The sequence below is a fragment of the Lycorma delicatula genome, chromosome 4 (genome assembly GCF_047948215.1).
Source record: "Lycorma delicatula isolate Av1 chromosome 4, ASM4794821v1, whole genome shotgun sequence".
Lineage (NCBI taxonomy): Eukaryota > Metazoa > Arthropoda > Insecta > Hemiptera > Fulgoridae > Lycorma > Lycorma delicatula.
The window spans coordinates 211,383,607-211,409,473 of NC_134458.1; the positions used below are offsets into that span (position 1 = coordinate 211,383,607).

At 37.9% G+C, this 25,867-nt stretch overlaps 1 protein-coding gene across 3 annotated transcripts in view; it reads right to left on the reverse strand.

The window, feature by feature from the left end:
• Iml1 (GATOR complex protein Iml1) overlaps window positions 1-25,867 on the reverse strand; it is a 199,049-nt gene that overhangs the window by 67,636 nt on the left and 105,546 nt on the right. For 2 of the 3 annotated variants that reach the window (XM_075365139.1, XM_075365140.1), the window contains one exon: window positions 17,041-17,130. The exons of the other annotated variant lie outside the window; for it this stretch is intronic. In XM_075365139.1, coding sequence (XP_075221254.1) covers window positions 17,041-17,130 — 90 coding nt within the window. The remainder of the gene's footprint in view (window positions 1-17,040; window positions 17,131-25,867) is intronic. 3 annotated transcript variants of the gene reach the window in all.

Below are 25,867 nucleotides of genomic sequence, written 5' to 3' on the forward strand. Positions count from 1 at the left end.
TGATGTAAATTAGGTAGAGCTTGTAGAAGACAAAAAATATATATAATCATAATAAATGAAAATGATTTCTTTAATATATGATTAAAATCAAGAATATTTAGGTGCAGCATTCATGCATAGAGAAAATTTAAGAACTCTTCTTCTATAAGTTTCTTCTATGAGTTTTCTCTATAGAAAACAAATTTGTAAATATGTTAAGAATTTAAAATGTTTCTTAAGAAAGAGAAAAAGCAAATATAAATCCAACTGAAATATGACCAAAATGGAAGAGTAAAATATAGTTAATAATTTCACATTCAATACAAGTTCAGATACTTTTACGGATCTTAAGTACTGCCGGCATTTTTCAAAAATATTTTTACTGATTTATGCTATAAAATGCCTTACATAATATTTTTGAAGAAATGCATGATAATCTTTGATTTTATAAAAATCCAATAAAACAATATAATTGAGTTTTTAATACTTTGTTTTTTTTAACATTTTCCACCAGTTTTGAGTTTTTTTATATTTTATCCATAACATTACACAATAAAACTATAAAGAATTGATATATAAGAATAATTGATTTACAATAAAAAATAGCAAAAAAAAAAAAAACTGGTATTTGTTCTTCATTAGAATAAAATATATTTATTCAGATATGAATAATCAATATTCACATAAGAATTTGTAATTTAGTAAACAACAAACCATGCTTAGCAGGTAAATCTGGTGATCTTCATTCAACTTAATTATAAATATAATTCTATTTTTAAAATATTAAAAATTAAGATTATCACTATCAGAACAGAAACTCATTCTATGCATCATAAATAAATATTAGCTCATATGAAAACCAAATTAAAGTCATACCTTCTCACCAGTCACAATTAACGCATTCCTCAAAAACATTGTATAACATTGAACATGACAAAACATATTTGAAATAATAATTAATTAGTAAGAAATGTGTAATTGTCTCGTGTAAAAAAACCAACAAAATGATAATAGGCACAAATAATAAATAAATGTTTATTATTAACTTGTAATGTTTTGTCGTTGAATAGCTTCGATGGCACATGGCACATGGCACATGGCACCTTAGAACCTTATGGTAGTCCTGAAAAGGGCTGCGTGAGGTTTTCGGAGTAGTGGCCCCAGGGCCACTACTTTGTTTGTGTGTTTTGCGAGATAACCCTGAGAAAGACGGCTGGATCCAGAAGTTGATCTCCGGCGATGTCGGTTCTTCTGTTGCGAACGGAACAAGCCTCACCTCAGTGGAAGTTGAGTCCCCACTACAATGTGGCAGTGGTGGCCCCCAGAGCCCTGCAGTGTCAGTCGTCTTCTGCCAGTGAGGCCAAGTAGGTTCTCTGTGAGCAATTTCAGGCTAGGTCGGCTCCTGCTGATGGGCCCGCCGGCCAGGGCGCTTAAAGCTCGGTTAGCTGATGCGGAAAGCTAGACTCCTCGCCCAGTGGCGGACCGGCCAGGACTGTTACTCCGGTGAGGATGTTGGCATCCGCCGGTAGGCCTACGTTGCGTCGGCTTAGAAACTTCTTTCTTCTTATTCTCCAAGTGGTAATCGGCGATGAATTAGCCCTAACAGGAACGGAATTGAATGCAAGGATAGCGTTCAATTCCGAACATAGATTTATGTATCCCCCTACTAATTGCACAGCCTAGACGAAAGTCTGTTGCTGTTGTCATTCTTTTCATCAAGCGGGTAATTATTTTGAGGTTATATTTTAATTTGTTTATTTATTTATGGACGGAGTTGTATATTGCGTTCCGATTCTTTAGACCAGATTGAAAAGATTTACCGGGGCTGATGTTGCGAGACTAGACGCACACGTGCTTCGTTCTCCCGGCGTGATTCTCTTTCAGTCCATCCGCTGAAGTAGGTGTGTGGCTAGCTCTCGCAATACTGATAGTGTACTTATAGACCGCCATCTATAAGCCGTGACGCTGTGGCACAAGACAACCATCTTGTGCCGATTCCATTCGCCACATCCCCCCCCCCCCCCCGTTTCTAGTCATGATGGGCTTTAACGGGCTGTTGCGCGGTCATTCCAATCCCGTAGGGGAAGACATTCGCCTTGTGACGCTTCCGGTCGCCCCCCCCCCCCGTTCATAGCCCTGATGGGCTTTAACGAGAGTCGTCTTTCGCCCACTAATTTTTTACATCTCATAGTAATAAGCCAGGCCTCGTTGGAATGCCACCGACGTAAGTTTCTCGGTAGACATTTACATCAGTGATTTATAAACTAAGATTTTGTCTTCGCTGCAGGCCTCATCCGGACATCTTCTCTGTCCTACATCGTTGCCCTCTGAACTAGCTAACCGAGTTCGTGGAAGCACGAACCCAGCGCCTAGTTCTACATTTAATAGAGCCAATTTGTGTGTAATGTCTCATAAATTCGAGGCAAATGAATAATAACATACCACCAAAAATGTTATTCGCAACATCGAAATTTATTCCTAGTTCCCTTAGTGAACTTCAGTTCATACCCCTGACTTGGTTTCATTATGGACTCCGGTCTGATCTACCAGGGAAAGGCGGACAGACCTCTTACTCCCACTCAGCTCCATCGCAGAGTCCCGCGTGACATTTACTTTCACTTACTACCTTCGTCAAGATGCCACTACACCTCACGGCTACATGGTCACCCATACCCTCGGCAGTGTAGTCGTCGTTCCGCCGACAGCTAACATTTCAACAATAATCACGATTACTTTTACTGACTAACCGTGGCTCGATGCCAACACGCCTACCTCCAGCCAATCAACTGTCCAGGCGGTCCCTAGCAACCCGGGGTGCTACTCTACTTATACCCCTTCAGTCGTTCTGCTCACGGCGAGGAAACTGAGGAAGCCAGCCACGATAGTCCATTCTCTGCGAGTCTTCCATTTGACTCGCAGATCAACAAAGGAATTCACTCTCTCGAGCTCTCTAACAACTCTGGTACAATCAGGCTCGTACATTGGACATACATAAACGACATGGTCCACAGTGTCGTCGGTCTACAGTCCGGGCACAAGCCCGAATCAGACAAATCAAACCTAGCCAAACTATTCCTAAAATCACCTTTTTTCTGAAAGGAGTTGAGTTGTGTACCGATTCGGGGAGACCCACCTAATTGCTCGCAACTCCCTAACATTTGGAAATATACCATGCGTGTATCGACCAGTAGAAGAATCGTTCCACCTAACTTGCCAAGAGCCAAAACCTTTGTATTCAATTTCTCGCATACACCCAGAAATAAGGACTCCCTTCTTAGAAACATACCGCTTGCTACGTTACATAGCTATAATGTCAATGGGTTTTATGCCGGTGATTACAGAGACTGCCTCTCTCTCGAGAGTTCTGTAGCCTCCGACAATAGCTAACAATAAAAGACGCTGGGTTCGCAATAAAATGTCCGTATAAAATTGGAATTGTAAACGATGAGCCCAGACGGGCGCAGCGTACAACATTATGGCCTCGCCGACACCTTTGTAAAGAATACCCATGGTACGGTAATTCAACCCCCAAAGAAGGGGTGTTCGTGAGGTAATGGATGACCCCACGAACACCAAAGAAGGCATCTATAGCCTTCCTTGCGACAAATTGAAGGTGCTTCCTGAATTGAACCCTCTCATCAAGGATGAGACCCAGATATTTCTGAACGGTAACACAGCTAATCGGAAGGCCGTTCATCACGACCCGCGGGTGACGGCTCGCGGTTAGACGACCTTTAAGAAACACCATAGTGGTTTCCTCCGCACTGAAAACCATCTTATTTTGAAGACTCCACAACCTTATTACCTTGCATGCCTGTGTCGCTCTGAGTTCTATCTCAAGTTGCGTCGTCAGCTGGCTTGGTGGGGAGTGGCGCTTGTGCAAGCGCATAGGTATTATTGTACTCCCACTGACATCTAAACGGCTAGCGTCGCGCTCGCCGATATGAAGCTTAGTATGTAAATGTCAACAACTCCCCCCCCCCCCCCCCCGTCTAAGCGAGCGCATACGGATCCAGATATGATGGAGTACGCTGTAATTCAGTTGCAATGCGTGGTGTGCAGGTTTGAGCCGGGAGACGTGTACATTTAGCCGAGTACCTTTCCAATCGATTTCATAAACTTACCCTACACATTGGACAGTGTAAGGGCCTTCGCATGAAGCCTCGAATCCTGCGTATCTACCATCACGAGCAGGGCCGGCATGCTGTTTGATGAACACTTGTTCGTCCTTCGTAAATGTCGGTTGTTTGTGAGGACCTCCTTTTTTCCCCTGACGAAAAACGCTTTCCCGTTATCATCGCCGGACACGATATATTTGTTGTAATAAACAAAGATATATCACATTATATACCTCAATGAAAATAATAAAATTACAATCTGCTTTACTGCAAATGGCATGAATAGCTGAAACACATAGCGACACAAACGGTGGCGGATGTCTCCATCAAATAGCCATGATTGAGCTGAGTGTGCCCTATTCACAAACAGCAAATAATATCCTCCTCTTGAACGTTATTTCTACATGAGGAGCTCCAATATTCTTAATCGGATGAAGTTTATTGTTAATTATAGCATCCCTTTTACTTTGCCACTCATGAACCACCCTCTTCAGAGAGCAGACAAGATCGTTCGAAACAACGCGATTGGTCAAGGGGCCTGTTTTGCCATACTACCAACTATTGCTGTACTATTGCCTGAAATTCAAATATGGCTCGGGATCCAGCAGAAGCTCACTGTTGTATTACGTCTAATCATTTGCGAAATAACACACTAAATCTCGCAGACAACAGGGTGTCTGGAGTACACATCATTAATCGCCTGCACAGCACACATGGAATCTGAGAAAATAAAAACATGTCGAAATTTTGTGCTAATTATATGCAAGGCCTTATTAATGGCATACAGCTCCGCAACGAAAATACTGGTGATGTTGGGAAGGCCAATTGAAAATGATTCTGTTGCCAATCAAAAACCACAAAATTAACGTTTCTAGAGCCGTTCTTATAAACTACAGCATCAAGATTCACGCTATTTATATTATAAAATTCGTTTTGTAAGATAACCGGATTTGTTTTCTTTTTATAATACTGACAAAGATCAAAGCAATAATTAACGAGAGAAGGCCGCCAAGGGGGATAATAACGTGGAGCAACAGTAAGGACTGGAGGTAATTGTATATTAAGAGATGAAAAAAGATACCGAGCTCTGATGCCTTGCGAAGCAGTAGATCTAGGCTGTTCCTGGAAACGATTACCATGCTGGTTGGAGAATACCACATCAAAGGTTGGATGATTTGGTTGTGCTTTAATGCGAGCCACATAGGAGCATATCATTTGCTTTCGTCTACTGTTTACCAGGGCTAGACCGAAACGCATCCGTTGCAAGACGGATGATGTACTGCATCGAGGATTTTTAGAGAAGTGGCTCGTGCCGACGAATAAGCTACGCAGCCGTAATCTAAACGGGAACGGACCAGAGCTCGGTAGAAGCGCAACATGCATACACGATCGGCTCCCCTACGGGTATTGGATAGAACTCTCAGCATGTCTAACATTTTATTTTCAGCTCCTTTAAATCTGTTAACCAGTGTTAGTCGTTGGTCAAACCACATTCCTAAAAATTTAACCCGTGTGCTTGCTTTAACTGGTTCACCATGTAAAAACACTTGGAACAGTATCTTACCTCAAAGACGAAAAGCAGATGCATTTCGTTTTCTCAGGAGAAAACGTGAATCCAGTTGTTTTACACCACGATTCTAAACGGGCTATTTTATTTTGAAGCAACCTCTCGCTAGTAGCTAAAGTTGTACATGTTACATAAATTGAGAAATCGACAAATAAAGAACACAACGGATTTTCGCAAGTAGTTTGTAATACTACTTAAAGCTACGGTAAATAAGTAACACTTAGGCACTTCCGTGTGGTATTCCGTTTTCTAGTGTGAAACTTCTGAATATCGTCCTTCCAACTTGAACTCGAAAGGACAGACTACTGCGGAAACCCCTGATAAATGCAAGATTTCCTTGTATATCCCACTCATGCAGTTTATTTAGGATTCCTCTGCTCCAAGCCGCGTTGTACGCCTTTTGCATATCAAAAAACAGCGCAACCAGGTGTTGGCAAAGCAGGTAGGCGTTTTGAGTAACAGATTCCAGGGCAACTACATGATCAATAGCCGATCTACCTTGGCGGAAACCGCATTGTTCAGGGGACAATTTGGGCGTTTCTCTCAAAGTACAAAACTAGACGACAGTTTCTCATAGTTCCATCAACTTGCACGGGTACTGGTCATGGATATACAACAATATCTGGAAGGACATGGTTTATCTTAAACAGGTTTGACCTCAAGCCGTATTAAACGAACCACCGTGAAGAGGCGGTACGAGAGTCAAAAAATGACAAACCAGGCTAGGAGCCTCTATATTGCGTAACCTATAAATGAAAACCGCGCGAAAATTCCGACCGCGAGTGAAGTTTTCACAATTAAATTTTGTTAAAACTATAAAAACCTAGACAACATCCCACACCGTTCCACGAAGAGACCCCAGTTTCATTTAGTCAGCATATGCGACTACCTCCGAAGAACGGGGTGCATTTCTTCCTCCATTTGGAGGAAGAAATGCACCCCGTAGGGCCCCGGTAGGCGTATTCATGCTAGCCCACAGGTGCTGGTACCGAAAGAACTTCAACGGATGGACTGAAGGGAGATCACGCCGGGATTACTAGGCTCAAAAGCTTAGTCTCCCACGGTCAGAAACAGTAAATAAATTTCACGCTGGTCAATACGGATAGGAACGCAAATTACTAAATCCGTCCATAAATAAAACTTAAAATTTATAACCGCCACTAAGTAACCGATGAAACCCGCCCGAAAATAGAAAGATACAGCAGCAAGGGACATTGTCCAGGCTCTGCGATCTGTAGGGAGAAATATTGAAACTCCCGTCATTCTTGCATTCCGTTCCGTTCCGTTAAACAGGTTTCAGTACGGGGATAACCAATGCTTCTGACCAGGAATCTGGAAACATCCGGTCAGAGAATATTTTACAGCAAATAGAAAAAAAGATGTAATGCACTATTCGGGAGGAGAGATAATATACTCACCTGAAGGTGATATATAATATACACAACCTGAGATTATCATTTCCAGGGGAAGTGTCACGGGAATTTTTCAACGCATACCATAGTCCAAAAAGGAATATTTAATTCATTTTGCGAATTTCCGATAATAAAATGCATACCTTCTACCTGCAACTTATACCTCATAAACTCAGTACAGTAAGATGATGTTAAAGATAATAATATAAAAGAGTAACCATACGTGTTCGCCACATTAATTAGCGCAGTGACGAGGGAGGATACAGTTATTTTCTAGTCAATCGGCGGTGGAGACTGTCCTGATCCACATAACTTTCTCCAAACAACCGATGATGGAATTGTAACGATTCCTGCAGCAGAACGCGTGCGTACTGGAGCTAGGGCTTAACTGGGTTCACTCAGGTGCCCAGATGACACTGTTCAAGACCGACTACATAGAACCATCCACCCATTACCACGACTGTTTCCACCTTGGATTATCACTGCATTTTGTAAGGTGTCGCATACCAAGTGTAATTGTCAGAAGAGATAGTGCACGATGTTGTTGTGTAGTTGTGTAAGGGTATATGTTGTAATTTGTGTAGTGTTCTTGATGTAGTGTATGTGTATAGTGTGAAGTGTTCTGCAGCTCTGCGTGTAGAAGAGGCTAGACCCTAGAGACGCCAAACCCCAAACTCTTAAAGAGTCAAACTCCTCATCAGGGAGCTGCCTTCTTCTCTCTTTCCTCAGTGGGTTGAAGCGTTTCCTGCACTTTCTGGTGCTGCCAGTCCCCTGGTCTCTTTAACTGTTTCCCAATGAGCAGTTCACTTGGTGGCGTGCCGGTCACGGCATTGGCCCGATTTCTTAATGGGAACAGCACTTGTGGCACATCTTATCCCAGGTTAGATGTTGGACATCCTCCTAAAGGGCAGGATTCCCTCAGCGTTTTCTTTACCTCCTCATTACAATGCTCCGTGGGATTCGCTCGTGGATGTTATACGGGTGTAGTCCAGTGTACAATGTGTCACTGGCAGCATAACTTCTTCCACCTCTGGCTTGTGAATGCAGTCCCGTTGTCTGTCAGGAGGGCTGCAGGATAGTGCCAGCAGAAAAACACTTTCTCCTCCAAACAGCTGAAGAGTGTGTCTGAGTCAACTCAAGGAATAGGCCTTGCCTCTAACCAGCAGAAAAACAGGTCAGTAGCCACACTAGGAACATGTTGCCTCATTCCGTTTCTGGATGTGGACCTATTAAGTCAATCGCCACATACTGCCAACAAGTTGTAGGCCTCCAAGGTTGCTGATTGTCTGGTGAAGGGTTAACCTTGTTTGTAGCGGGTGCATGTGCGGCACTGCTGAACGTCCTTCGTAAGGGACTGCCAATTGTACTATTGGCAGATCACCCACCACGTCTCTTCTACTCTGGGGTGACCAGCTTCTGGAGTGTTGTGGAATAGTCGTATGACAGCCAAGTGGTTGCTGGGTGGGATGTACATTCCCACTGGTCGGGGTCCTGCCCTAGTTTTATGTCCTGCTGTCTTCCTCCACTCTGAATTGAGTGTCTGAGACTAAATTTGGATCCTGGTGTAATCGTCAGCACTTTGGATCAGCTTCTTGTACATCCTGATCTGTTGAAACAGAGAAGTGGTGATGACTTCTTGCAGTTTGGGTGTAACTGCTCCACTCTCTTCTTGGACGTGTTCGCTCAGGTGTAGTCTATCTTTCTCATGCACCTTTGCTGTTTTTTTTTTCCACCAGTTCTCTTGACAACAGGTCTGACAGTTCATTCTCCTGGCCAGGACAGTGCTCTAATGTAAATTTGAAACTTTAAACAAATAAGACCCAGCGAGCATATTTTGTTTTCTGCCTAGAGGCCCGCCTTGGCCATGTCAATGTCTTGTTGTCCATTCTGAGGATGAAAGTTCAGTCTTCAGAGTACGATTGATAGAACTTGATTGCCTACACTAGGAACTAGGGCGAGGCATTCAAGCTCTTTGGTACAATTCTTCTCTGCCTCTGAGAGTTTCATGCTGGCATGCAAGACTCTTCGCTCCCTGTTCTTGACAGCATGTTAAAGCACGGCTCCCAGTCCTTGCTGCTGGCATCGGTTTGCAATACTGTTGGAAGCTCTGGATCCAGCCGAGATAACTTCAATGGTCGGCTGAAGGCCTGCCGAACAGTTTTGAGGACTTGGTGCAGTGTCTGTCTATTTCCAGTGTTTCTCCCAGAGCAGGCCAATCAGCGGCACAGAAAGCTCTGGGAATCTTGAAATAAATTCTGGCAACCAGTTACAGGTGGCGAGGAACTTCTGCAGCTCTTTTCTTGTGTAGGAGTCTTGTGATCAATGATGGCCTTTAGGTGTTGCTGCTGAGGAATATTACCGGTGAGAGTGATTTCATGGCCCAAAAATGACACCTCGTATCAGCCAATTGGCACTTCTCCAAAGAGCACATCAGGAGGAGAAGTTGTAGGCATTCCCGCACCAAGTCTATGTGGCGCAAGTGTTCTTCCCAATTACTGATGTAAACAATGATGTCGTCCAGGTAAACCAGACAACACTGGTGGAGGAAGCCAGTGAGAAAGTTCTGCACTAGAATGTGCTAGGTGCATTTTTCAAGCCAAAGAGCAAGACTTGGAACTGTAATTGCCCGCCATCTGGAACTGAAAAGGCTGAAAACTGTTTTGCTGATTCCTCCAGGGATATCGGCCAATAGCCAGTTTTAAGATCAATTGTTGAGAAGACATGAGCACTTCCCAGGTTTTTAATAGTTTCATAGATCCGTGGCAGTAGTGAATCCATATGTATTCAATGATGTCGTTCAGTTGCCTTAATACTTTTTTTTTGCTTGATGAATTAAATCGCACAGAATCTCTGAAGTATGTACATGGTAATATGCCATGTCTGACTGGGATTTGAACCCAGGACTCCTAGATGAAAGGCTGAGATGCTATCACTTTGCCATAGAGATCTGCGGAGCGGTAACATGAATTTACAAATTAATATTAAATATGTACTAAATTAACAGTAGTCTTGAACTTTTAAAATAGTTTTTGAAAAGCACACTCATTGGATAAATTCACAATTAAGTGAAATAAAAAATTCTAATATGTAAAATATACAAACAATTAATATTGAGTACACAATAAGGTTGCAAATTTTAAAACGAAACTGAATTTTACTCTATTTAAATGTAATTTACTCTATTTAAACACTATTAGGCTGACTGGTATTAAAAACACAACGCATTAGAATTATATTTAATGCTACCGTAAGTTGTAGGGTATATAAGTTGTAGGGTATGGTAGATTATGATGAACAGTAAGATTCAATTGCTCTCTATAAATTTATTTCTATGGTCTTTAAAAGCTAGCTATATACATCTTAGTAATTTTGTTTATTGAAAATAATGAATAAAGACCAATTGCCTCAATAAAAGAATCTACATAAAAACTTGCAAAAATCAGCATGAATGTGCATCTGAGCAAAACTGAATCTGTGACCAATAATTATAAGTATATTAATTATAAGGTATGAATTTGTGTTCTAACAATCAATAGTCATTAACAACATCGTCAACATTACTTCTTTAGCCTTTATTTCATAGTTTTATTTCATAATTTCAGAGTTGAAGCTGGTAAAGCTTTAACTCTTAAAATTATTGCAGTATAATTATTTAAGTTTGAAAGCGGCTTCATATTTCAAAACTGAGGGATACTAGGAGGTAGAAAGAAGTCCAGATTACAGTTACAAAATTAACTATATGGTTTTTAAAATTTTTGTCCACCATCTTGGATCCAGCCCACTGAATCAAACCTTTTTTTTTCAAATAGAAAGGAGGACATGTGATACATGATTTTTAACATAACATTTTACAAAAAAAAATCATGGTTAAAACCGTTTCTGAAATAAATGCCTTTATTTCTGGGTTATAAGCAATCAAGGTTGCAAAAACAGAAAAATAGTGACAGTAATAAAACAAGGTAAAATGCCCTAAAGTAATTTTTTATTTATTACCTTCAGAATTACATCCAATAACAAACTTCTAACAGTTAATATTAGAATTAATGACCCAAAAACTAATAACAATATACAATAACCAATAATTTGCAACATTACTACAAATTAGACAGTTAGGTTAACTGATATTATTTACATTAAATAACACACTATTTAATTTTAAAATTTAGTTAAATGTTTTCCAAAAATGTACTTGACTTAACACTTCTCAAGGGTGACTTATTTAAATATGATTACGTTGAGTTTCTTCAATGTTTTATTACAGTAAATGAAACATGGACTACCGCAGACCAACAGTAGTCCAAGCAGTGGATGGAAGCAAGTGAAAATGCACCATAGAGAACAAAAAATGTTCCATATGCAAGAAAAGTCAAGGTTTTTAGAATTCTCATGGTGAAAAAAAAAATTCTCTAGGTCATAACTACCTAGAAAAAGGCAGGACCATCACCAGGAAGTATTAGACTTCACTGCTAGACCAACTGAAGGGTACTATTCCGGGTAAAGGACCACATCTGACCAAAATAAAAGTGCTCTTTCATTACAATAATATGTCTGCACCTACTCATGAAAAATGAAGTAAAGATTCACTTCAAAAGACAAAATCAGTAACAGAAAAATTGTACTCCCACTCATTGCAAAATCCACAGAGAAGCTTTAGCAGTAAAATGGATGCTTGAACAACCTAAACATGTTCTCCAGGAGGCAATCAAAGTGTTTTAATTTTAATAATTTTATTAAGTCACAGGATTTAAACTGTCGTTTATTTTCAAAAGTGTTCTGAAATGGGCAGTGACTACATTAATTTACTTCTACGTACAGAGATGAGATGGCTTTCTAAGGGAAAAATGATAAGCAGGTTATTTGAGCTATATTCAGAGGTGCAGGTGTTCCTCATGAATACTGATTTACAACTGCACTGACTGACTGACAGATGAGCTGTGGATTATAACACTAGCCTACTTATCAGATATTTTCAATCACTTAAATGACCTAAATTTAAATTTTCAAAATGAAACAACATATTGATTTTTAGTAAACAATAAACTTAAGGCATTTATCAAAAAATGCCAAATGATGAATAGTAGTGTTTTGAATGAAAATCTGCAGGGTTTCCAAATTTTGAAAATTTTCTGACAATACACAAAATTGAAATGAAAGATAATCTCATAAGTAATATAAAATGCCAATGCCTAATGCTCACTGAAACTTTTAAAACATATTTTAAAGACTGAATTCCTATGAATACAAAACCCTTTTGTACTGTTTATCATTCCTGGAACCCTAACTAATAATCAAACAGAATCTTTGATAAAAAAACTATCTTGTTATGCAGGTTCGAACATGAAATTTACTAAATTAAGAGTTTTGTGAATTTTAGCTAAAAGTTAAAAACTGAACATCTATTACTGACCAGAAAAGTGTTGTTTTAAATTACATTTTCTAGTAAATATCACTGTGGCAGTGTCACTGTAGCAGAAGATCCAGTCTTCTGCTAGAGTGGCATTAAAAAAATAGATCTTGTAATAAACTGAAACTTGACCCAAATTTGCACTTAAAAATAACTTCAATTTATCCAGATATTTCTTTGCTTGTTTCAAGGATGCAGTACCATCCTTCTCACTACATTTTTAGTTTTCAAGAATACTGCAATCAGTAACCTAAGTAAATGAATAATGCAACATATTTTTATGAAATAAAAAAATCTTTTTGTAAAAAATTTATGATAAAAAATTGTAATACATGATTTGTTTTATAATATAAATATATACTTTCAAATAAGATTGTAATTTTTTATTGTTTCACCATTCTGAGATTTAATTCTACCGCTATCCTAATGACATATTACATATTTAATAGTTCAATGATCTTCTATTTATCTATAGTGATCTAGACACTACTGATCTGTAATTAACAAAAGTGGTATGTAAAAAAAGTTTGAGAACTACTGTTCTAAGAGAAAACAAGTGGCTACCCCCACTAATACTTCCTCATAAATAAGAAAGACTAAGGTGGACAGCATAAATCAATACACGTGTAACTTGTGAAAAACAACGCATTATTAAAATGCAAACATACACTATCTCTATTCAGTAAGGAAATAGTTTTTTTTTAACAGACATCAAAAAATGAAGGAGGTTCTCAATTCAACTTGTAGCAAGTTTATATCTTTTAGCAATGCTCACAGATAATTTTTTTAACAGCTAATTGAATGTTTAAAAGGGAATTTTTCCTGATGGTTCATCAAGTACGTTTCATCAAAATTTATTTAGAAATTTATTTTAGAAATTCAGCAATAAGAAGACTTGTAATCTCTGCATCTCTGCCAGTGATTTGTCATCATGTGGCTTATTACTCTGTTATGCTCCAAATCAAATAAACCTAATCCTTTTAAGCTTTTTACTCAACTTAGAGCAACATATGCTTGACCTTTTACAAAAATGTTTTTGCCTTTATTGAGTGTAGTGCTTCGTAATTTGTGTGCCATCACAGCTTAAAGGAATTATTGATTCCATTAATCCTTTTAGAATCAATGGAACCCCATATCCTTTAGCGGCTTGAAAAGTTGCACTGAGGCATAATTATAACTATCTGCATTTATTCCACAATTACCTATGGTTCTGTCATCAAATCAATTAACACTGATTGCTTATAATTAAAAAACAGACAGTTATCAAATAACAGTGTTCACAATCATTTTTCTCATAAAATTTTACATTAAAATCATGTATCATATGTCACCTTCCTATTAAAAAAAAAAAAAGTTAAGATTCAATGTGGTGGATCCAAGTTGCAGACAAAAATTTCAAACACACCATCACAAAGTAGTAAATTTGTAATAATGTAGATTCGCACTTGTTTTTATATTCTAGTATCCCTCAGTTTTCAAATATGATGCCATTTCCATACTTTAATACCATCCTTTATGTTATACACAAATGGACACAGCGAATGTGGAAGTGAATTCACATCAACAATGCCAAATTAGTTAATCCTCTATTGTATTTACTTAATGAACTGAATTTTGTGACTGTAAATAGCTCATTACACTGTTTTCTAAATGTTCAAAATATGTGAACAAATTTCTTTAAAAATGTAAAATTTGATCTGGTTTTTAGTGATAAAAGTTTGCCATGGAAGATCTACAGATGTATAAGGAAAGTGTATGATGATGAGGCTATAAATGAATTAAGTATAAAACATAGTGTATCATGCTAAATGAATGAATGATCAATCTTGATGACACTCTCTCAATTGAAAAAACTACAGCAAAAAATTAACAATGAAATTTGTAGGGCGATTCATTATCGATAGCTTATTTAACTCTTCTTTGATTTTCGGTATAAAGTTTGGAAAAACAATACTTACATTTTTGGTACAAACAATACTGTCTAAAAATAAGAAAAATTGAATGGCTCAATCTTCATTGGCAAAAGAAAAGTGGGAGATGTCAGTATTAAATTGTTTATTCTAATAACTAACTTAAAAAAAAACAACTTATATAAATTATTTTAAATGTATTTAATAATTATTAACTGTTTTTTATAGTAGAGAAATCCAAAATCCTACAAATTTATAAAAATTAACAAATAGATTGAATTAAAAAAACAAAAAAGAATTTACAATATCAATGTCGAACAAAGCAAAATGTAATAATTTGTAACATTTATGGGAAAAATAATAATAATATGAAAAAATAAGAAATCTATTAAAATATCTGATGAAACCAAAATATGAAGAAAGAAGCAACAAATAAAGAAATAAAGATTTAAAGTCTGGAAAATAACACAGAAAAACTAGAAATAATATATTAAAATAACAAAAACAAAACAATTAAAGAAAGAAAGATGGTAAAAATTCACAAGAGGAAAACAAACATTTTCTGCACATAAAAAACTCAAACATTACACTAGGAATTCTGTCCATCAATGAGTTGATGGAAAGTCACACAATGAGATTTAGTTTTTTTTTAAACAGAATTATTTATACAAGCTCTACAAATACAGAGGTTTCTCTTAATCATTTTAATTGCCGAGTTGCACATCCTTATATTCCTTCTACTGAATTTTTTATACTAAATTTTATGGAACTTTAATTTTACAATTTTATATACAATACTGAATTTATAATTTCAATGTTCCTGTCATCATGACTGCCTTTGTGGTGAAGTAACAATCATCACTTACTGCAAAACTGAAAATCTTGGATTTGCTCAGCAAGAGTCTAGATTTACAGTGAGATAGAGGTACCTTTTACAATAAAGGTCATAAGCTTAAGGAAATATAGTCGTAAAAATCTTTTATTATGTAAAACTTAAAATAAAAGAAACTAGAAACAAATTACTACCTGTAGGATCAATAACTGATGAATAAAATTCATGACTGGTACATAAGCCAATTAACTCAATAAATAAACACTTGTACAACATACATATTAAGTACCTACAAGGAGTAAAGTTAAAGAAATAGAAATATATATTAAAGCTCTTATAACTGCCTTATTTTAAAGAATTTGTGAAGCATTGTTAAATCATGGCTAGTAGGGATATGTTGATTGTTCATTTAGCAATTACTTTTAAAGTCTGTTTCATCCCTGAAATACCACTCCAGGATGCCTTATTGATTAAAAACCCACCAACAGAATCAAAGATGAAAGGCAAAACTGAGAAGTTGATACCAGCAACAAATAAACTGTCTGACCTGGTTTTGACCGCATGAATGGGAACTAGGACCTAAACTTCATTCCCCCAACTGTTAAAATGGTTTGTTGAAAAGTTTTCAAGGTAATTTATTTTATAAATTAGCTTATAAAAGTAAGTATACACAAGGTAATTTATATGTAAACATAATCGGTCCATATATTTATTCAATATACCTTCTATTTACAAGTTAAAAGAATTCATTTTTGGAACTCTTGTCTTTTTTACTTCAGTTCCATTTAATAAATATGTCATATTGTTTAACTTAAGTCATTAAGTTGTTTGAAAAAGATTATGTAAACTCATTTGTAACTGATGCTGTAGAGAGATTGAATTTTTGTCTTGAACTACTTATAACTGAATAGTATGCAAGATGAAAATTCATGTGCACCAAATGAAGAAGTATTATAAATCGTAATCCTTGAAGAAAATGATATATAATTTTTTTAAACACCTTAATTAATACATATTATTAATGTACTACACATTTATTAGATGTACCTGAAAATGGTGACAAGATTCTTGAAATACATTCTTCCATTTAAAAGAGGTAAAGCGCACGCGCACACATACATACACATATATACACACACACACACACACACACACACACACAGAGAGAGAGAGAGAGAGAGAGAGAGAGAGAGAGAGAGAGAGAGAGAGAGAGAGAGAGAGAGAGAGAGAGAGATTTTTATTCACCTTTTTACAATCAAAACAATTAAGCAGAAGTAAACATAAAACAAAATTTTTGGAAGAATCAAATATTTTTATGTAAAAAAGGTGAAAAAGATAAGCTTATAAAGCTATTTCTAAAAATAAAATAAGCTTTAAACCTTAAGCCTTCAGTAGAAGCTTTAATAAACCTAAACAAAAAGTAAGCTAATATTATTTAATTTATTTAAGGTAAATTAATAGCTTTAATAAACCTTGGTTAAACTAAAAAAATACTGTTTTTATTTGTATATTTTAGAGGAATTATATGTGTCAGAAAGTAACCAGATTAAATTACATCTTTAATAAAGACACTTCAACAGTTAGAATAAAAAAGACCATAACTTGATTAAAAAATAAATCTAATTAGGACTTTCAAGACTGTAATAAAAACAGGAACATTAAAATGTTCTTTTAAACTATTAATTAGTTTGTCAAAACAGACATTTTCTTTTTAAGTTTACTAGTATTTATCAAACCCATGTAAATCATATATTTATTCTAACAATAAAAATTAATAGTAAAAAATGATTACAAGAGTCAAGCATTACAGTACAATACCTGTACATAACTAGGATAATACATGATGCTAGTGCTGTGTCTTCGTCGTGTTGGATGTGAAGGTACTGTGTTCAGAGAAGATAAATCCAGCTAAGACAGTATTATGCAAACATGCAGTAATAAAAACAATATTGCAGAATAATAAAAATAATAATAATTAAAAAAAGAAACAATAAAACATATACTCTAAGCTAAAGCTAATAACAAATATTAATAAATAAAAAAATTAAATAAAGTAAACTTACAAAGACAGAATATGCAAGAGTAAAAAGCAAACAGCATTAAAAGATTGGAGTACAAATAATTTAAAGTATTTTTCATAAACAAAAAACCTTGTCTTTGATGTTATATTTGTGTAATTTTGTGAATCATTTTCTTCATGGAAAAAAGTAGTTTCATATTATTTTAAACCTTGTTTTTACTATGTTAAGTTGTAAAGAACAATTTATTTAACATGGAACTGGTGACAGTTTGTTTCATTAGGTACAGGAGGAGGTATAAGTTGGCCATCATGAAGTCCAAGAGGGACTGTTGGAGTCAGCTGTGCAGGGAGATTGACAGAGACATCTGGGGCTGTGGATACCAGATCATCATGAAGAAATTTGACCTCAGGTTGCCAGTACTTATTGATGATCAACTGCAAAGTTGTGTAGCTACACTCTTCCCAAAAGGCAAGACACACCAGAAGGGAGGAGATTATTGCTGATGATATCCCTCAGTTCTCCTTGGAGGAGTTACTTGCTGCTACCTGGAGGATGAAAACCGGGTAAAGTCCTGGGTCTGACGGTCTTCTGGTTGAGGATTGAGTTGATGTGGCTCTTCAAGATCTTAGGTGGAATCAACTACATCCTGGTCAACAAGCATACGCCGGAGGATTGAAAGGAGTCGTAGTTTGTGCTGATCAGAAAGGAAGGAAGGAAGGATGCCCTGTCGATGACCTTTCTGCCTATCAATCACTTTGATTAACAACTTCACAATGGAGTTTGAGAAGATGATGGTGGTATGGCTTGCTGACAATGGTGGCCTAAATCTGTACCAATACAGTTTTCCGACAGACATCTTGATGATTGAAGTCGTCAACAGGGTAATGTATATGGTCGATAGTGCAGTTGCTGGACTGACACATAAAAGGAACATCCACGCAATCATCTTCTTCAATGTTAGGAATGCCTTCAACAGTCTATATGGTCGTCTATCTTTGAGTCGCTTGCAGATAAGGGGTCGACGCCTATCTGATGAGTGTGCTTCAGTTTTACCTCTGCCAGAGGGCTATCATCACATCTAGCGTTAATGGTAAGGCCATGTTTAAGGTTGAGTAGGATGTACTGCAGAGAAACATGCTGTGACCCCTATTGCAGATTGTTGTCTACAGTAGGGTCCTGAGGTTAACGTTCCCAGAAGGTGTTGCCTTGGTTCTGGTCATAGTGGGTTGGACCAAGCAGAACATGAAGGACATTGGCAATGAAGCCATTGAGTTAGTAAGAGGATGGCTACTCGATAAAGGACTGAAACTGGCCCTGGAGAAGACTAAGTTATTGATCGTGGGAGACTGGGGCACATTGCCTTCTGAGTACAAGATGTCTCTACACTTTGGGATATAGCTGGACAGGAGGTGTTCCATTAGGTGACATGATTGAAACCATGGTTAAAGCAGAGAAGACAATGGCCATACTGAGCAGGCTGCTCAGCAACGTGAATGGGCCAAGATCCTGGATGTGGTCCATGTACTCCAGTTTTGTTAACTCTATCCTACTATAAGGGGTACCTGCCTGGTTAAGAGTCCTGAACACATAGAATAACAGATTGACCCTTGAGTGGGTACAGAGTGAGGGGAGGGCATGCTGAATTGACAGGGGGGATATGCATGGGTGCATACCTGGACTCCAAGTAGGGTAGGAATGGGAAGGGCAGCCCTCCTGGTGAGAGGCATCTCGGTTTTCCAGAAGAGGAGGTCGGAATGCTCTAATGATCCAGGAGGGACCCCAATGGAAGGTTCAGAAGGGACTGGAGACCGGGTGGATAGACTAAGCCATGACACATGGGTATGACTGAGGCAACATCTTCTAGGCGGTTACCAGTTGCTCCTTGTTGTGTTTAAAAAAGGTTAATAAAACAAAGAAAAAGGTTAGGTTTTTTATTTCAGTTTTTCTGTCATAGACCTTTTCTGACATTACCAATAAGGTTTATAGTTGCTCGTTCTCAAGCCATATGAGTTTCAACAGGACGGACAGCTGTTTACTGCAGAAGTGACATCAAGAAGACTGAAAATTTCTGAAGTTTTTCTGGTGAGTAAATTATTCTAAATCCATGGTAGTTTATTTGGGGAAACCTTTATCCCAATATAACCTCCTACCCTTTTTGATTACAACCAAGCCCATTGGGATCTTTGTCAATCCAGACCCCCTGACCCCCTCCATCCAAAAATTATTGACCTCATTTTTGGAGTTATACATTTTACCGACCCCTTGACCACCCTTTATTTTATCGTGTGGGTACACTGGGGATGCGGAAATCAGCCCTGAATCCATTTTTTGCATTTTGAAGATTGAACTGTTTGACCATGGAGGGACAGAGATCACTGCCACTTGCAGGGACATCAAAGGCTGGAGGTTCTAAGCAACAAACGACTGTAAAACCTAAGAAAAGTCTTGGTAAAAGACTGAGGCAACTATCTTCAGAGGAAGAAGACCCGCAGGTGGGTACTGTGGTGGAAAAAACGGATCAGCTGGGACTTCTTGTCTTCAGCTTGAAACAGAACATGGAGGCTGGGTTAAAGAAGTACATAACCCATCATGAAAAGTAGCTGACAAAGATATAAAATGGTTTGCATGCGCTTACCCAGATGTCATCACCGTCACACACTACACAGGCTACAGTGACACATGCTACCCAGACTGAGAAATTGCCTAGGGAACAAGTGATACAAGAGCAGTTGAAGAATGAGTTGTCTGATGAAGAATTGAATGTGTTATTAGGAAGGAGATGGCCTACAGAAATAATATAGAAAATCACCTAAGTTAACGATCCTCCTGAGGATTTATTTTTGTGACTTCTCTAGTAGATGGACCCATGTGACCATCTGTTGCTAAGTGTCATGGGCGTAATACCAGGTGATATAGTTAAGAACGAAATGACTATCATGGAGAGGGAAGATTCCCAAAGTCAGACAAGTGTGTACATGATATATTATGAGACATCCAAGGGTGAAGAGAACACGACTTTGACTATACTGAAGGCTGTCAGAAAAAAAGGGGAAATTGGGTCTTCGATGTTTGTTGTGCCTGCTGGTAGGCTGGGAGTGTTAGTTCATAAGATGCTGGTATATTTAGTCAGACAAAGCAGACAGAATAAAAGTCTTGAAGACAAAGGAAGAAAGTCTCAAATGAGATACCATTAGTACAGGGATCAAAAAATCTACCCTGTCTACAGATGGAAGTAGGATGGTAGTAGTTAAATCCGAGGGAAAGTCTTACACTGACCTTCTTACAACAATGAAGCAGTCCGTATCTCGCGAGGAGGTAGGAGAGGTCCTTTCTTTGAGGAAGGGAATTAATAATGAATTATGTATCTGTGTGAAAGGTATACAGAAGTCTGAAGATTTTACTATAATGCTACGCAACAAATCTGCAAATTGGCAAGTGGTCATGAAAACAAGGGGTGGACATAGGATGGTAGTTCACCTACGAGATATAGACTATGACACTGATGAACAGCAGATTAAAGATGCTATAGCTCAGGTTATTGGTATTGTTAACAATTTTAAGATCTCTTCAATTAGACCAGCATACGGTGAGAAAAAAAATGCAACGGTAATAACTACCTACTGCACTGTGATTAAACTAGTGGAGGCTCGCATCCAGATTGGTGGATGCACTCTGAAGCATATATTTGGGAGCCTGAGGATAAATGCTACAGATGTAGGGGTGTCGGCCATGTGATTGCGAACTGCAAGGGAGAGAACAGACATCACCTTTGTTTCAAGTGTGCTAAGCCTGGTGATAAGAGTGCCCAATGTACAGGAACTAGGGCGTGCGCAATTTGTGGTATGAAGGGCCACTGGACTAGAAGATGTATGGCATCCAAATGAGAATATTACAAGTGAATGCTAATCGTAGTACACAGGTGCATGATATAAGCTGGGAGATGGCAATATGAATGAAGGTAGACATTGTTATAATTGCTGAACCTAATATATAGGTAATAGAAGGCCTAGGATGGATAAAAGACAGAACATCAGTTGCTGCAATAGGCTTTCCGACAATGGGGACAATGTTGGGAAATGTGGTACAGGTGTTGATTTTGTATGGACTGATCTAAGAGATTTTTTTCCAAATATCACTCTCCAAACACAAAAGTAGAAAATTTTTTAGTTTTTCTTAAAGAATTGGGCATGAAGATTGTTAAATTCAGAGGTAAAAAGGTACTCCTCTCAGGAGATTTTAATGTCAAATCTCCTGAGTTTGTGGGGTCTGTTCATAACATTAAAGGTCAACATCTGGCAAAGAAAACCAATGCTCTGGGCCGTACATGTATGAATGCTGATGAACCAACCTTCTGGCGTAATAACCCAAGCTCAGCAATAGACCTAACTTTTGTATCAGAACATGTTGTGAGACTTAATAACTGGAGAGTATTTGAAAATGAAAGCTTATCTGACCATTTTCTTATCGTTTATGAGATTATAACAATCATGCTTAGTTCAAACTATGAGAACAGTGACTTTCAGAAGGGGATGTTGCCACTTCGCTGAAGTTATTAGCAGAAGAATTGCAAATATTACTGACCTGGAAGATTTAGTTGCATTCGTAATCAAGGGCTGTGAAAAGGCAGAAGATATGGTGAAGGTACCAGAGAAGCAACATGTTTACTGGTGGAGCACCGATTTAGATACTTTACACAAAAAAACATTGTCGGCAATAAGAACAGTACAACAGGTGAATAGACGAGACTGCCAAATAGCTAAAGACAATGCTAGACAAGACTATGTCAGAGCTAGAGCTACCTATAATACCACGATAAAGCTAGCCAAACGTATGTGTTGGAAAGATCTGTGCCAGGATATTGACAAGGATCCATGGGGTTATCAATTGGTAACTGGTAAAATTGGGATGACGGTTACTGGTGACTGCTGAAATACAAGAATCCGTGAAGACACTATTTCCCAAGCATGAAGATCCGATCAAAGAAGAGATCATTGCTGAGGATACACCCCTGTTTACAATGCCTGAATTAATTGCAGCGGGTGAAAAAAAGGAGCTAAAAAAGAGCCAGTGCCGGAAAACATACCTGTAGAGACACGACAGAATATTGGTGGAGAAGGCTCCAGTTACCCACCTCAGAGTTATGAACAACATGTTGACAGGTGAACATATTCTGAAGTCGTGAAAATTATCGTGGTTAGTTTTAATAAAAAAAACCAGGAGTTTGTGAAAGTGCCGTTTCTTATAGGCCGATTTGTCTGAAGAACAATCTATGCAAGCTATCGGAGATTACTTGAGGCAAGGTTACGAGGATATATCGAAGACAGAGGAGGCTTTAGCCCTAGCCAGTACCTTTCAACCTGGGAAGTCTACGACAAACGCAGTGAAAGAGGTGATGCGTATCATAGATACTGCCGCAGCAGGAACTTGGAAAACACACAATATTCCTGTGATTATAATAATAAATGTTAAAAATGGTTTAATTCCCTCAGTTGGGAAGCTATTTTTGAAGAACTGAAAGAGAGTAAAATACTTGATTATATACGAAGAATGATTCAGAGGTACCGCCAAGAAAGGAAATTGGTTTACCGTATGATCTGTGGTGATCTGAAGTTTACAATCTTGAGTGGCATCCCTCAGAGCTCGGTTTTGGCCTGACTCTCTAGAACCTCGTTTTTGACGAGGTTCTAGGGTTGGCTTATCCAGATGTGGTAAAACCCATAGCTTTTGCGAATGACCTGGCATTACCAGATTACTGCGAGGAAAGAGGAGGATGTGACATCAGCCAAATGCGGCATTGAATGTGGTATGTGAATGGATGAAAATGAAAGGTCTTAGAATATCTTATAGCAAAACAGTAAGGATATAGATGACAGGAAGGAGAAGAATCAGAGATATTTCTATTAAAAGTGAAGAAGGCCTCATTCAATCTGTAGAAAATGTTAAGTACCTTGGAATGTGGTTAGACCACCAAAGATCATTTACTCACCACATTAAGGAAACCCGCACGAAGGTGGAGAAATACCAAAAACCTGAGTGTGTTACTAAAAGCAACAATCGGACCGAGAGCATCAATCAAATGACTATACTCACATGTGATAAACTCGATATTACTATATGGCATAACAGTATAGCATAGGGCCCTGAAAAGTCACAGAAACTGGGGGAATTTGGAAGGGGTCCAACGAAAAATTTGCCTCGAAGATAGCGTCAGCATATTCCTCGGGGTCCACTGAGGCTCTCCTGGTGGTTGCCGGGGTCCCCCCAGTACAACAGATAGTGAGAGCAAGAATAAAAGTTTCCGAGGGGATGAGTAGAGAAAACGCTAATAAAGAGCTTATAGAAGAATGGCAAAACAGGTGGAGGACCTCCAGGCAAGAGGAGTGGACTCGGCTTATAGACGAGATCAGACCGTGGCTTGGAAGGGGATTTGGTGAGCTTAGTTTCTGGCTCACCCAGTTCCTGACTGGCCATGGTTCATTCCAGGCATATCTATTTGGAAGGAATAGGGTGAATAGCCCAATATGTCTATATTGCGACCAACAGGAATGAGCAGAAGATGTTTTCTTCTAATGTTGTAGATGGGAGAATGAGAGGTCAGTGAGTGTACTGTGGTAACAGATCCAATTGATCCGGATAATGTGGTCCAGATGATGTTAACTGATGTGTATAAATTTTCGGCTGTGCCCAAATTCATTACCAAGGTTTTAAAACAAAAGGAATAGAATAGGGAAGGGTGGATAGCCCCAGTCATGAGGGGCCAGCATGCTTAGGTAAGCTGGTTTCAATGAGCAACTGGAGACTCCAGGGTCCATTAGGTTGGATATATAATGCATTAAAATAGAAGATTGTGAACCGAGACAGGTATTATTAGAAATAATAGAGAAAGGTGATAATAAAGGAAACCAGGTTGAGTCCAAATAAAAGAAGATAACAGTGATAAAGTAAAAGACTGAGACCCAAGACAGGCACTACTAGAAGACACAAATTGAACAAAAGAACTGAGACAATTGGTGAAGAATCGACCGGAGAGTGAAGAGGGGAAAGACAGCCCTCTGTAGAGCCATTGTTCGTTTGTGCTTAAGTGATGAATCATGATGATTCATGAATGATGAATCATGGGGACTCTTGACCCCCTGAGTTCAAAGACACCCCCGGGGTTGAGCTATGCTTAATTGCTGATTTGACCCCGGGTGGGGAGGAACAGTGAAATAGAAGTTTTAGTTGGTAGGGTGTGGGCACACATAGGCTCTTATAACAACACCTAGCTGAACCCGTGTGAGTCCAACACTCCCCCACTTTATATGTAAATGGTATTTCTCCGTAACACTGTAACAAAAAACAATAAAAGAAAAGGTTAGGTTAGACTGCCAGCCTCCATGGCGCATGTGGTAGTGTCTTAGTCTTTCATCCTGAGGTCCTGAGTTCGAATCCCAGTCAGATATGGCATTTTCACATACACTACTAATCATTCATCTCATACTCTGAAGCAATATCTAACGGTAGTACCAGAGGTTAAACAAAAAAAAAAGGTTAGGTCAGACGAGGCTGTGTTAGGTTTGGGTGCAGGTGTATGTGTTCTGTCAATACCCGTGGGACTCCACTGAATTCCTTGCCATCCCTTTCTGACAAGTGATCCAGTGATTCCCACTAGAGACTGTGTTGTGCTTATGGTGGGTTGGTCTTTGCATGTCATAGAGGAGGAGGGGTTTTAGTTAGTAAGAGCCTGACATGACCTTCTGTGCAGGCGCATGGTGTCTGATAAGAGATTTTCCCTTATCAGACATAAAAAAAAAAATACATTTAAAGACAACCTATAAGAATTACAAAAAAATTATGCATAAAAAATAACATGCTTCTCTCCTGTTTTCTTGGTAGTACTATTTCTACGTTCCTTAACTCTGTTAAACAATTAGAGAAACTTTGTTAAAAATAAAAAGTTAGTATTGAAATTTATTTATTAATAGAGATTTACCTGTTATCTTGTACATTTAGAATTATTTTTGAAATAAATTTCAATATTGAAAATAATTACGAAAAATTATTTTGGTTATCAGTAAACCAGAAACATTTTTTTTGCACTGAACTATGTCTTAACAACTTGATTAATATGCATACATAGTTTGATTATTTTAATTAACAACTAGATTGTTGTGAAAGAAAGAATCTCCATTAAAGCAGGTTGGTATTTTGAATGCAGTTATGAAAGAATAGTCATTTTTTCAGTGCTTCAAATAAAAAAAAGGTAGTTAGAGAAATATTGTAGGCATTTGCGAAATGATTATATTTACATTCAACACATTTTAATAGAAATTCTTTTATTTACTATCCTTTTTATATCCTGCTGCTAATTGAAATTATTAAATGATTCTAGTATCATAACAGTTAAAATACATTCATCGTTGTTAAAAACACATGGTTCAGTGCAGAAATAATTTCCTACCATAACAGAAAGCCAAAAATAAAGTTTTTTTTTAATTGGCCATCATACTGAAACTGACTAGAAAAATTTTTAATACTTCAATAGATAGACTTTTGTTCTAAACACATTTTTTTAATTTTTTTATACATCATTTAACAAAGTTATGGATTATTAAAACTGCCAACAAAAAAGAGATGAAAAATTA